Genomic DNA, 13,856 nt, shown 5'->3' with positions numbered 1-13,856 from the left:
TTTTAGATTGTGTGTTCGAGAAAAGTAATTGGAATAAAACAGAAAGAGCAAAATTAGCTATCGCTAGGCCGGTGGATTTATAACTAGAATCAGAAAATCGATAATTTGGTTAGTCAGTGAAAAAAAATCATAATAATACTAATGATGGATACTGGAAATGGATGAACGAGATCGATCAGCTGTAATCTTTGAGACCTGTTTTGCTCCTATAAGAAAATACAATATGATAGTATAGAACAATCCTTTTCATGATCGATGTAATAAATATATGATTATTTCACTTTTCGTGTTCCTTTTGGATCCCATAAGAACTATGAAAACTATTAGCTCGATCGGTGAAACTATTTTTTGGTTCCCGATGTTTAAAGTTTGGTGGAGCTGAAATATTAACTTTGTCTCACCATAGAACTCATTTGCCAATATTGTTTTGTTTGAGCTTGTTCTTAAAGGGCACTTGTGAACTTTTTCAAGCATAAATAAACGAATCAAAATTTTATCTTAAGGTAAGCTTTTGGAAAATTATCCAGTCAAGGAAACAACAATAACATTTCTTAAAAATATGTAAAATAAATGAGATTAACTCGATACATTAACGTTGAAAAAGTTATTGTTTTATGTTTTAAGTCGGTATTAAGCATTCGACCCTCACCGCACGAAGATAGCTCTCGACTTCGAGATTTTTTTTCTGGCTACCTAGAGTTGCTCGATTTTGTTTTTGTTTCGATTATAGAAACTCTAACCTTAAGATCATTCGTCTCTTCGGGCCACAAAAATTTGCCGGAAATTTTGCGCGAGATTGCGTTTTTTGCTTAAATTTGTCACGAACTGTTATTAAATCAAAATAATAACTAGATAACGACGGAGGGGACGGGAATAACTCGTATTTCAAGTAAATTTAAGAATATTTTGACGTGATTCTCGAAAGAGGTTTTGGGTTTTTTGATTCAAATTATCCCTTACTCCCCCCTTAAAAGTATTTTAAAAGGATTACAAAAGAACGTTGGACTTACAAGAAAATAAGATTTAGGTAATTTTTATACTTGAAAGTCTAAATCTACGGAATTGACATAATGACAATCTAGCATCGCTAGTATTGATATCTAGCTTTTCAGTAGACGGGTTCATTACAGGTTTGTTTGTGAGCAGACATGCCAGGTCCACAGATTCATCTGTGTTTCACAGATTTAAAATTTAAATGACAGATTTCTGGAATCGATCACAGACTGACAATGAGCCACTAAATGTCTCGAAAATGCTGAGGGAAACACAGCGAAAATGAATTTTCCCGCGAAGTGTTTGAATGTAGTGACACCTTTTTTTGCCCGCAGAGTCGCTTAATACAAATGGTTTTGTGCCTGCCAAAACCGAAATGATAAACTTGTGCCACTGTCGCAGATATTGTGCATTACATCGATATCAAATGTGCCACAGTGAGCAACGTATTGTGTCAAGAGAATGAGAACGATTGTGCTCAATTGTGCCATTAAGGTCTGAGGTCACGTGTTGAGTTTTAAATCGACCACGTGGCTCGCTCAATTCCCTTTGCGCATCGTATTTCTCTTGTACTCTCTCGTATATGAGCAAACTGTACCGGGTTGCCAGCATACATCTTATTATTTTAATGAGAAGTTGTATCACATTAATCTATCGTATGGGTTGGACATTACATGGATTCCAATGAACAATGAAAAAATATTCAACTTTCACAAAGATTGAATGTTTGTGTTTGGCAGCCTTGTCGAGCCAATTTTATTTCTCTCTCCTTTTTCAGAATGCTATCAGGAAATCAAAGCAAAAAAAATGGCGGATGCATTGAAACTGACTTAGTTTCACAGAAAAATACTAGACTTTATTTTTATCGTACATATATGTTTTTATGTACTAATCGGATCTAAACTAAATTATCTAGACTTTGTCACGGTAGATTTATGATACAAGCCTTCAAAGCCGAGATGTTCGACGAACAAGTAGAGGTATGCATTTCGGAGCGTTCCATTTTTTGACCGCTATTTCAATGAATCATTCTGAAAATTTCACAGAATATTCTCAACTAAATTTCGAAGACATTTTCAGGTGGGTTTTTCTATATTCTGCACCGTTTCCAAGAAAATATAATTTGAAACGGGAAAATAGCAAAAAACCTACCACTTTACGGTACTGTCCTCAGTACCATTGCCGTTTCTAGATCCGTTTTCCATTGCCGTTTCTAGATCCGGTTTTAAAAATATGAATCAACGTCAATCATAGATGTTTTGTGGTTTCAACTTTGCTTAGTGAAAAGCGCAACATAAGGATATCAAAACAATTCAATTTGTACTCCAAACCGTTCAAAAGGAAACGGTTTTGAATCACTATTTTGCGCATTCAAAAGAAAGAAGAATAACTTTGTATTTGAAAATAATGAAGAAAAGTTTCTTCATTTTGAGAGCAAGGAACTCAAATTTTGAGTTGAGCTTACTCAAATTTTGAACAAAATTTTTTTTCTTATTTTGAGTTAAAAATTACTCAAGTTTTGACAATTTCGTCCCTTAATTCAAAAATGAGTAGATAGGTGATACTGAAGTTTAGAGTACGTGCACTTTTTATGAATTTGAGTGATGTGTCACTCAATTTTGAGTTATGTTCAATGAGGGTGTAAGCGACCGCCCCTTATTGACAAGACATTTTTTTGCTCACCGAAATTATTGCGATATACAATGATGTTGCTTGTGAGAGGACGCCCAGAGTAGTTCCAGGTCATTTTTTAAAAAATCTGTATACGGTGAACAAACCAATCTGTACCACAACCTACTACAACGCACTGAAATAGAGTAAATTGCAGATGATACACACAACTAAAAAAAACGTAATTCAGAGTTCATATCATTTAATTTTGTTAATATATTAAATATATCAGAAGTGATCCACCCCTTGTATTTATCTGTATGAACTGTGAATTATCGTATTTTAGAAGAACATATCTGTGTTATGGTATAGAGATTAAAATCGGTATAAATACTAATAAATCGGTACACCTGGCAACGTTAGGACCGCCTCCTGACTCAGTCATGATCGCCATTCAATTTTCGTCATTGCATTGGGCGCTGTGCGCTTATTTTTTTCTAACAGAAGGCTAAAGGATAAGCATCTTTTTCGTTTTTAGTGAATTTTCGTTTTAGGAAAATATTATTCTGGAAGTTAGTTTGTTCTGGGAAATGATTTACTTGGGATTAGTTTGTTGTGGCGGATGTTATTTCCTGATAGATCAGTTCCGGAAAGTTTTTTATTTCTGAGCGATGTTATATCTGGGAAATGAATTCTGAGAATTGGCTTTTTTTTACTATACAAATTTAAATTTAAAAAAACTACCTATTGAAATATCACAACTGAATCGATCTCTTGAATAGGATAGTAGTATGATGAATATTGATATGATTCTGCAAAATATACCGGCGTTTGAAGCTAACCCAAAAATGATAACTGATAAACGTAATTTGACAGGAATGATAACTCCAACACAAACAATCTCACTCTTTGCTGGATCTTAAATACAAACACAACATCGATTATACCTAGCGCGTGCCAATTTGGAGCATGTGAGAAGAAATAATTGTGTTAGCCCACCCAAAAAAAGCCAGCGAAGACAAATAACTCAAACGGAAAATTTGAAAATCGTGATAATTTTGGCTTTAAACCATAAACCACAGAACGGACAGTTGGTGTTAATAACTATTATCTATCGGCACTCAAACCATTGCTACTCGATGTGATGGAAACTATGCGCACTTACCTTGGCCGTGGACGTGAAGGCGTATGGATCGGGTACCGGTAGTGGTGTCGGTGCTGAGTTCGAAACTGGCCCCGATCCAATTGGAGGCGATGTCACCGAGAGCTGCGAAATCGCTGTTTGGCGTATCAACTGACCCGGAGACACCGAACGTGCTATTCCAGTCGCTGTGAAGTGAAAACATTGTCAAAACGCATTTATTTCTGTCAACTAACAATTTAACAGTAGAAACACACATAGATGCAACTGTATGAACACACACACGTGGGAATACTATACAAAACGACACACGTACACATGCAACGCGAAATCGTACAATAGATCGTAATAATACGAACTAAATATGTGACCAGAACATAGAATGTATGGTTAAATGCATAAATTTGTTCCGTTGTAAAATAAAAAAACAAACCGAATTTACAAAAAGTGTCAATACGAAAACCATCAATCAAGTTTTTCACTTACAAATAATTAATTCGAAACTTGGTTAAAGGAAGACAAACAGAGGTAGCGAAAATATGGTTACTCCGATAGCGATAGCGGTAGGATGAGAAACAGGGGGTGCGAGGAGGGTTTGCAACACAGCAAGCGTCATTCCATTCCGCCATCAATCAAAGCAGGCTAGGTTAGGTGTTTTTGTTGCAATTACTTGGTCCGGAAACTGGAACGCTAGATACGGTTGCGGTAGGTTGGACCACCTTCGTGGCCACACTACTGATCATTGCACCAGGTGGCAGCATCCCAATACCTGCGGCGGAGGCGGCAGCGGCAGCATTGACTGATCCAGCAATGGCAGCGGAAGAGCAAGCACCAGGGGCTACCGCAGAACCAGCTGCGGCGGAAGCGGAAGAGATGGACGATGCTACGCTGTCTATGTCTGTTGTTTTTTTTTGCGGCGAGATTTCGCGTTGATGAGCGTATGATATTCAATGATTGTAATAGTGTTGTAATTAAATTTAGCGCACACATGTCCGATCGCATTAGAGATGTTAGAGAAGATTCAATGTATAGTTTATAGGTGGAAAATGGACTAAAAACATTAACATACAGGGTATTCAAATATCTTATAGTAATCTGATTCTTACAGCATTTGAATAAACTTCAAGAAAAGAATAATCGGAACATATGACTGCCATTACTTTTATGAAAAAATTTATCTTTTAAATATAATTGCGTGCGAATGCGACCATGCAAACACACCTCAGATTTGCTGTTGTTTTTATGGGATAGGTGCTTGCGTAAACTCATTTTTTCGAATGAACAGAATCTTCAACTACAGACTTTTTTTCTCGAATTCAAATAATTTTGAAATATATCAAGATTTACTTCCCCCGGCGAACGACCAATTGGTTAAAACCGGGGTTGAATAAACAAATAAAAAAAAATTAACTTTATTTTATTTACGTCTATCATGTTGTCAAAATGTTCGACTCGATGCAATAGAAAGAACAATTGAAACGTGTAATAAAAATTAAAAACAAAAACAACCTGTTCAAACCCGAAAGTAATCTTGTAGTTGAAAAAGTACGGCGGCAGCCATATTCGGTGAAATTGAAAAACACATCTGTATACCCGGTTCCACGGTTGATGAAACTCACCTGGTGCTACTCCTCCGATCGAGGGTCGAGACGGCATCAACCCACCAGGCTTGGTTGGAAGTTGCGGAGCAATGATTGGATGTCGAATGCCCATCTGTTTACGCAGTAGCTCCAATTCGGCCTTCAGCTGCTGTATTTCTAAATCTTGTTCTTTGATCCTGTTGATCGGAACACATGTCAATTGTTTCATATTACCAACCATCATAACCTTACTGTGGAGGATCCTCCATGTGGATACATCCTCCACACTTACCTTTTCTCTTCCTTAGCTAAACTTTGATGCAATATTTTTCGCTCCATGTCGAACTGATGAGCTTGGGTTTCCAGTTCTGCTTCCATCCGCAGTGACTTTTTGCTTTCCTCCTCTAGCCCTTCTGCAATAGTATCAACCCGCATTTTTTCCTCCGACAGAATCTGTGCCAGGTCCTCACTGCGCTTACGTTCTTCAATGTACTTGATTATAATCTTTTTACGCTCTGCCAGCAACAGCAGCACAATTTGTTTTTGACGGTTTTTCTCCGCCTCGAACTGCTCCTCAATTTTTTTCACCTCTAATTCCATTACTTTCCGCTGTTCCTTCTCGTGGTCCAATTCCTGTTTCAGCCTTGATCGTTCAATTTCCAATCCGTACGTGATATCATCACCTTGAGCGGTGGTATGCTCGTGTTTTCGACGTTCTTCTTCCAGTTCCTGAACGACGTGTTTATAGCGCTCTTCGGCGTCCTTGAGCACTTCGACCATTTTGGCCTGCGTCTGACGCTGCTGCATAACCAGTGCGGCTAGCGAGTCCATTTGCTCCTTAACACCTATTCTCTGATCGTTCAGCAGTCGCATTTCGTGTTCGGAATAAGCTGCTTGGATTGAAGACTGTCGACTGGCGATGTTTCCACTTGAAGCAAGATTATCCCGATAGAGGGCAGCATGGGGATCATTTAAATTGGTGGATTTGCTATATCGTGGTGTACTCAGTAATTGTTTAACCTTTTCCGTCTTCAACACAGCAATGACTACGTCTCGGGCTTGTAGCTCTCCCTCCAGATAGCTAAGAAGCTTTAGTAGATCGGTTTTACTGAAATCCATCTTTGGATTGCGCTAGAATATGAAAAATAACAAAAATAACTAATTACACAGGCGGATAAAAATATATCACTACAGTGTAGTGTAGTGTAGCTGATAATTTTCCATGGGTTTCAGTAATTATAAAACATCACAGAAATAGTATTAATGAGATTATCAAGCTTCCTATTTCTATGCGCTTCAGACAAGCTTCTTATTATTTTCTGATATTCTTTCGTTCACGACACTACATAAATATTGATTTTCTTATCGCTTCAACATGACTTGTAGCTTTTCACACGTAATAAATGATTGTGATAAATATCACATAATTCGTCAAATGTAAGAATCAATCGGATGGCTAAACATTTTAATTCACATTTTAGAATAATTTTCTTCAAATTAAAAAAAAAAACAAGTATTTACATTAAGAAAACATGATTCATCTAGTTTCATTTCTAATTTGAAAAGGAAATGCAAATCGATCCTCGAGAAACTAGTACTCGCTGAATAAGCAATTGTCTCGTCTCGTCAAATTGGGTGATTATTTTCTACGCCCCCACAAAATTTCAATCGATATATTTTACCCATAGCTACTACCTATGTCAAAAATTATGAAAAACTCACCTTCAGTGTGTCACTGGTTAGTTTGATAGCTTGCAGATCAGCTTCTGTGAATTTGGTTGGTGGCTGATCGACAATATCTCCTGAAGCATCTTCGTTTTTTTCTAAACCAGTCGCCTCTGCCATATCTTCCGTCGTCGTCGTCGTCGTTGTCATCGACGGCGGCGGAGATGACTGCTCTTCTTCCTTACTACTACTGCTACTTTTAACACGTTTAGATGGCGACAAAAGCTGTACTTTTCGGATAGAAGTAGACACTAAACGAGGCCTAGCAGTGTTCATTCCAAAATATACACTGAGACACCATTGAAAAGGACAACACCTGTATACTTATCACACTTTTATTCAAACTAATATTTCAACGTTTTTCTTTTATATGTTTGTTCTACTGTTCTACAACCATTTCATCACCCTTCAAGTCGAAAACATGAAGGTCGATTGACCGGACCGGAGTGTATATGGGAAAGAACGAAAGTGATGTCAGATAAATCCAGATTTATAAAACGAACAAAAAAGCTTGTCAGATTTTACAATTTTGAAATTTTGGAATCAACATATGCTTAGTCCGATTTTAGAAGCCATTCCAGCATTATACTTGATATTTCAATTATGCAAACAAAATTTCACCTGATCTGGAACCATTTTCTAAGAACGTCTGGAATAAGATGAGAGAAAGTTCAATCTTAATTTTGACAACTCTCGGTTGATTTTTCATTAGGACGTATAAGCAAGTGACAGTATCTCTTTGTTTACTTTCTCTTCTATTAATTATCAAGCGGTTTCCACGTTTATCAATCAACTCTTTGAAAAAAATTATACCCGAAACTTTCGACTTTAAAACAGACTATAGTAAAATCGAAGAAAATCTTTTTAATCACATCACAATAATCGATAGAGAGAGTAATTAAAGAGAAACTGTCAACTGCTTATACGCCCTTTTGAAAAATTACCCGAGATGTGTCATTTTTGTTTTTGTCATCTGTTCTCTTTTGCAGTTTTCGTTTTGGAGTAAATTTCCCAAAACAGACTCGGTCTGCGAGGATCAGAGATGCCATTTAGACAGATTTATCTGTATTATACAGATTTTTGCATGCGCATACAAATATAAGATCTTGAGCTTAGAAGAAAAAAAATTAAACTTTCACTTTTGGAATTTGGCTGACCCCATCTAATGTGTACGTTATTTGACCGAATTTTGTTTGGTATAACTTTTATTTGGCATAAATCTGTTTGGCATAATGTCGTTTGGCATATAATAAAAAAATATATACTGTCTCATTTGGCATAATTTCAATTGTGCATATTTTCTTTTGATTGGTTTTATTCTGGGAGTAATTTAAAAGGTTGAAACATATAACGACCTAATAACACTTGAATTATAGGTTTTCCGATTAGTGATTGGACTCGGACTGTGTTGCCGAGGTTGCCTTGTCCTCTTGGTCTAAAACTAGAGAATAAATTCTAAAGGCGGCTTTGCCTGCTTGCGGTTTTCTAATGCGAGGCCAAGGGATAGCTCCTAGCTTTAAATAGACCGGGCAAACGAGTGGATTACAGGTTTATGTGCGGAGGCTGCCGCTTCCGACGGCGGGTCTATCAGTCGGTATTTCTATAAAGTAGTCTCAAATGAAGCTCAATTCCATCGTATCATATTTGTCCATAAAATCTATCAATTTATTATATCTTTCTCTAAAACAATTCAACAATAAATTGTGTTTGATTCGAAATATTTTGTCAAGGTTTATCTCACAAAAATTTATCCGCATAATGCATAATCTCGAAGCCGACCTCTACCATTATTAGAATAATTATCATCCATTCCAATCGAACATGATGTTCGTCGTTTAGTTTTGAGCTGATCAAATCGGCAAGCTCAACACAATGGTTCAATTTTTCATTCATTACTCTTGTTCGTCGATTGATGCTAAAATATGAGCAGGTTTGCTGATAAAGCGGCTCTAGCTGTTCTCGATCCCAATAAAAATCTGGAACATCCAAAAGGTCCGAACTTAAATTGATTAAATGACGGAGGGCAAATAGCTCGCCAGTTTTGCGAAGCATTTCCTGGCGTGATATTTTAATGCGGTTGCCTTTTTTTAGATCCTCTGTGACATATGCCATTGATTCAATATATTGTGCGAGAGAGGCTTCCCAAATTCCCAGCTTTACGGACAAAGACATAGCATTGGAAAATGTGTATTTTTCCAAATCTGAATCTATATTGTTGGAAATATAAAAACTATTGTTCTTCAATTTTGCGGTTGTTTCACTTCTGTTATAAAGCATTGATTCGCTCTCTTCTATTACGGTTGATTCATCATAAGCATCCTAGAATAAGATACAAATTGTTAGTATTTTTATGCAGCAACAATATTTTACTAACCTGTTCAAACGGCTTCAAAAACTTTAATATGTTATTGTTCTCTAAATCAGTGCAATTCCACAAAACAACGGTGCCTTCACGAAAAAAATACACGTCACGCGATTCATTCCTAACTTTATACTTGGCGGTAACATGAAGCACATCTGGGTTACAGTCATCATTTGAAAGAAACTGCTTCGGATCGTACAAATTTTGATCTCTTAAAGCAACGACTAAGCGATCCAGATCATATTCTACGGCGGTTGCAAATGCTGTTACTGGTAGATATCCTTTCTCGAGTTTGCTACCTTCTTCTTCCCATCGTCTATAGGGACGTTTTTTCAATTGAGTATTTTCATGTAACTTTAAAAAAGATGTCGAGACATATCGGTATTGTCCTATAAAATACCTCTGTAAACAATTCAGCCGTCTGTCTTTTCGAATATTGCAACTCGGGCCGATATAATAGCAGCTATTAAATCCACAATCGGAAACTATTAGTGCTGATCGCTTGCTCACTACTGGAATTACCGGTCGCAGGCAATTCATGTTATCGGTTTGAGTCAATTCCCAATACTGCCAGAGTTGCCATTATTCCAGATTTATCAGGCATTTGCCAGATTTTTCTCATTTCGATAGACACTAAAAAAACAGATCTTTTGCCAGATTTTGTAGATTTCACCAGATTTTCATATTTTCTGCACATGAAATGCTAGATTTTTAGTTTTATTTGAATAAATTCGGACAAATGGTTCAACTAAAATAAATACCTATAAAGACATGGCGCAACATCTTAATTACAAAGTTTCGCTCAAGTAGAATCAAATTTTTCGTCTGTAAGGTATGCTTAAGTTGCTATGCACAAGATCTTAATTTACAAACGGGTCGAAGACAAAATTTTAAGCAAATAGAGCTTATTTTTGTTAACATACACGCAGAGAAATGAAGCTTGTTTAAAATAACAAATCAGTTCATAGATTTTCAAATTTGATTCATATCAATTTCAAGCTAGAAAATGATTGTTTCAAACCGTTTTCTTCCTTCAACATCAATAATGATCTCTGTTTAATGTAAATTTAATCTTGTCAGACGAAAAAAAAAATTGTTTCAGCTGAATTTATTGTTATAAATCACCTATTTATTGCGTATCAAAAGAGTAGAGTTAATTTTATTTGCAATATCTATGCTGAATCAATTCTGCTTTACCTTTATGTTAAGAAAAAAATTGATTAATTTTATCTGTGGTCTTGTTTGTGTAATGATACAACAAAGTTGATTGTTCAAATAAACCGTATCAGTTTTATGTTTAATAAAACAGAGCTGTTTTTTCAGCCGTGAATGAACAGAAAAGTTTGTACGCATTTCAAAAGTGAAATTTTATATGCATATTTGTTTTTCTTGGAGCTTTTCAACAATCCAAGTGTATGTATCGATAATTACTAATATTCGATACTGCATAATATTCCATAACACGTTTTCTCCACAACAAATATTTGATGCAGGTTATTTCTGTCTTGACCGGACTGAAAGTGCTCCGAATCATTGGATACAATAAAAAGTAATATACCAGGGTTTGATTGTCGTTTGTAAATATTTGGAATATTATGAATGTGAGTAGTTATTGGTAGTAATTAGGAATACCAAAAACAAGCCTTCAAATGTTTTTAAAAGAAATCATTTTACTTTTAAAAAGAAAACAAAATTAATGATTATAACTTGCCAGTTTACTCCAGCGTACAAGATCCAGCCAGCCACTGCCGACCACCCGTTGAAGACTAGATCTCCCAAAGCTCATATGGTGTGAAAATAAAAAAAAAATCTAGTTTAAGTAGTTTAAACATATGCCCTCGGCATCTTATAGCTTAACGCAATGTGCCTTAAAATATGTTATTAAATAAAAAAATGATTATAACAAACAAGGTTTTATTTTTTAGCTCTTGGCATCCCTGAATACTGCCCAACAGGGTTGCCACTGTTTCAAATTTATCTGGCAAATCTCGGTTAATTTTTCAAAAGGGCGTATAAGCAAGAGACAGTTTCTCTTTGTTTAATTTCTCTTCTATTAATTACCAAGCGGTTTTCACGTTTATCACTCAACTCTTTACATGAAATGATACCCGAAACTTTCGACTTTCAAACAGAATAGTGACATCAAAGAAAATCTTTTTATTCACATCACAGTAATCGAAAGAGAGAGTGATTAAAGAGAAACTGTCACTTGCTTATACGCCCTTTTGGAAAATTACCCGAGAAATGCCAAATTTTTCTCATTTAGAGCTACACGCTCTTTGAACACAACTCATGGTTTGAGTTGCGATTACTCAAATTCATAAACTGGAACAATTTGTCAAAATTTGAGTATGGATTTGAGTAAAATAAACTCGTTGCCGGGACGGGTATAGCGTGATGGGTAAGTCGATGCCTATCACGCAGCCCACCTGGGTTCGATCCCCAACCCCGCACATAGGGTCAGAAAGCTTTTCTGGTCCGAAGAGGTGAATGACCTTAAGGTTAAAACCTCTATAATTGAAAAAAAAATAAACTCGTTGCCATGAGTTCTCTCGCATTTATTCATACATTATAGTAAACGTTGAGTTTTTAAACATTTGAGTGAAAAAAATACTTCTTGCAGTTCAGTGCGTTTCCAATTTCGGAATATTCTTATCGAAATAAAGAATGCAAGAATATGTCGTTTTCCAATGCCGTTTCTAGATGCGGTTTTGAAAACGAATCAACGTCAATCATAGATGTTTTGTGGTTTCAATTATGTTTAGTGAAAAGCGCAACATAAGGATATAAAAATAATTCAATTTTGACTCCAAACCGTTCAAAAGGAAACGGTTTTAAATCACTATTTTGCGCATTCAAAAGAAAGAAGAATAACTTTGTATATGAAAATTACCGAAGTAAAATTTCTCCATTTTGAGAGAAAGGAACTCAAATTTTGAGTTGAACTTACTCAAATTTTGAACAAAATATTTTTTTCTTATTTTGAGTAAAAACTGAGTAAAATGAGTAGATAGGTGGTAACTCAAGTTAAGAGTACGTGCACTTTTTATGAATTTGAGTGATGTGTGACATTGCACTCTATTGCAAAACAAAAAGTGTTCTGTAAATAGCAAAAATTTTACGTCTGCTTAGTGGTTCAAATTGAACTGCCGAGTTTAGCACTAAGTAGTTCAATTTGAACTGCTCTGCACTGATGAGTCAAAGACGAAACGTAAAAATAATAAACACGGTTATGTGAACCAGTACAAAATTTGGCTAACCCCTAAATGAAAACTAAGTGTGTAACACCCTGGAATCACAGCCAAGTGAAAAATTCCGCCACGAAACAGCAAGATTGTTCCTGTCAAGAAGTCGGTACACAATGTACGAATCAATTTCGGTTCGCGGCATCCGGTTGCACACAGTGTTTTTTTTTTTCAATGGAACTGGAACTCGACGGGGACATTTGTTTCGTGGCTCCGGATAGCTATTCAAGTACAGTACGTATACATAAGCGATTTATTTATTTTATATATGTTTTACTATATATATATATATATATATATATATATATATATATATATATATATATATATATATATATATATATATATATATATATATATATATATATATATATATATATATATATATATATATATATATATATATATACATATATATATATATATATATATATATATATATATATATATATATATATATATATATTTATATTTATATATATATATATATATATATATATATATATATATATATATATATATATATATATATATATATATATATATATAAACTCGGTGTTGAAATATATAATAGATGACAAATTTTGTTCCATGGTCCCATCGTTAGCTTAGAGCGACTCCTAGGCCTCTTACCTTCCCATATATCCAACTCCGCGACACCTATGAGAGAGAATAACGAGTCGTCGTCCTTGCGGAAAGGAGGTGAATTATTATAATTTCCTCTTTTCCTCTTATTTTGCTGTTGAAATGTTCAGTTTAAGTTTTAATGGTACCAGTTACCAATACTATTTCCTAAGCAACAGAAAACATGAAGATATCAGTGTGCAATCCGCCAAAACCAGCGTCATAACGCAGATGGGTCGAATAATCCACACAAATGGGTACTTTATTTCAACAGTACAAAGCTTTCGAAGCTGCCCACATTTTTGATTGCGAATTCTGAGTTGTTGCCATCAGTACAGTGTAGATGTCGTCACTCTGTTATTACAGATTTCTCGTTTCTAAATGCTTATTGAATTTTAACTCACTTCATGGATGTGTTACACGCAAAGAAATCTACTGTTGATGCAACTAAATTTTGGTTTCACTCAACGATTTATTTTATTAAAATAATGACAAAAAAAAATTTGGTCTAATATTGAAAATATTGTTGCTTGAAACTACAAAACCAGATATTTTATTTTTTCGCTTCGATTTAT

At 35.3% G+C, this 13,856-nt stretch overlaps 2 protein-coding genes across 7 annotated transcripts in view; both read right to left on the bottom strand.

The window, feature by feature from the left end:
- Positions 1–7,763, bottom strand: part of LOC131438997 (CTTNBP2 N-terminal-like protein) — a 32,039-nt gene extending 24,276 nt beyond the window's left edge. The window contains exons 1-6 of one of the 5 annotated variants that reach the window (XM_058609462.1): positions 7,672–7,763; positions 7,048–7,456; positions 5,618–6,456; positions 5,365–5,522; positions 4,416–4,643; positions 3,770–3,933 (exon numbers count right to left, since the gene is read on the bottom strand). In XM_058609462.1, coding sequence (XP_058465445.1) covers positions 3,770–3,933; positions 4,416–4,643; positions 5,365–5,522; positions 5,618–6,456; positions 7,048–7,326 — 1,668 coding nt within the window. In that variant the 5' untranslated portion in view covers positions 7,327–7,456; positions 7,672–7,763. Of the gene's footprint in view, positions 1–3,769; positions 3,934–4,415; positions 4,644–5,364; positions 5,523–5,617; positions 6,457–7,047; positions 7,643–7,671 lie in introns of those variants that run through there. The other 4 variants (XM_058609463.1, XM_058609465.1, XM_058609466.1 and 1 more) reach the window with 4 other exon arrangements.
- A 553-nt stretch (positions 7,764–8,316) lies between these two features.
- On the bottom strand, positions 8,317–9,970 carry LOC131438998 (required for meiotic nuclear division protein 1 homolog). 2 transcript variants are annotated; one of them, XM_058609469.1, is made up of 4 exons: positions 9,813–9,970; positions 9,425–9,728; positions 8,792–9,369; positions 8,317–8,730 (listed from the first exon to the last, which is right to left on the bottom strand). In XM_058609469.1, the coding sequence occupies exons 1-4, from the start codon at positions 9,950–9,952 to the stop codon at positions 8,664–8,666; spliced, it is 1,089 nt and encodes a 362-aa protein (XP_058465452.1). In that variant the 5' UTR covers positions 9,953–9,970; the 3' UTR covers positions 8,317–8,663. The 2 variants fall into 2 exon arrangements, with proteins under 2 accessions (XP_058465452.1, XP_058465451.1); XM_058609468.1 differs by having other exon boundaries at positions 8,323–8,730; positions 9,425–9,970.
- Between the last annotated feature and the right edge of the window lie 3,886 nt (positions 9,971–13,856).

Source organism: Malaya genurostris, chromosome 3 (genome assembly GCF_030247185.1).
Source record: "Malaya genurostris strain Urasoe2022 chromosome 3, Malgen_1.1, whole genome shotgun sequence".
Classification (NCBI taxonomy): Eukaryota; Metazoa; Arthropoda; class Insecta; order Diptera; family Culicidae; genus Malaya; species Malaya genurostris.
The sequence above is the reverse complement of the archived record's forward strand: the minus strand, read 5'-3'. Positions and strand labels throughout refer to the sequence as shown.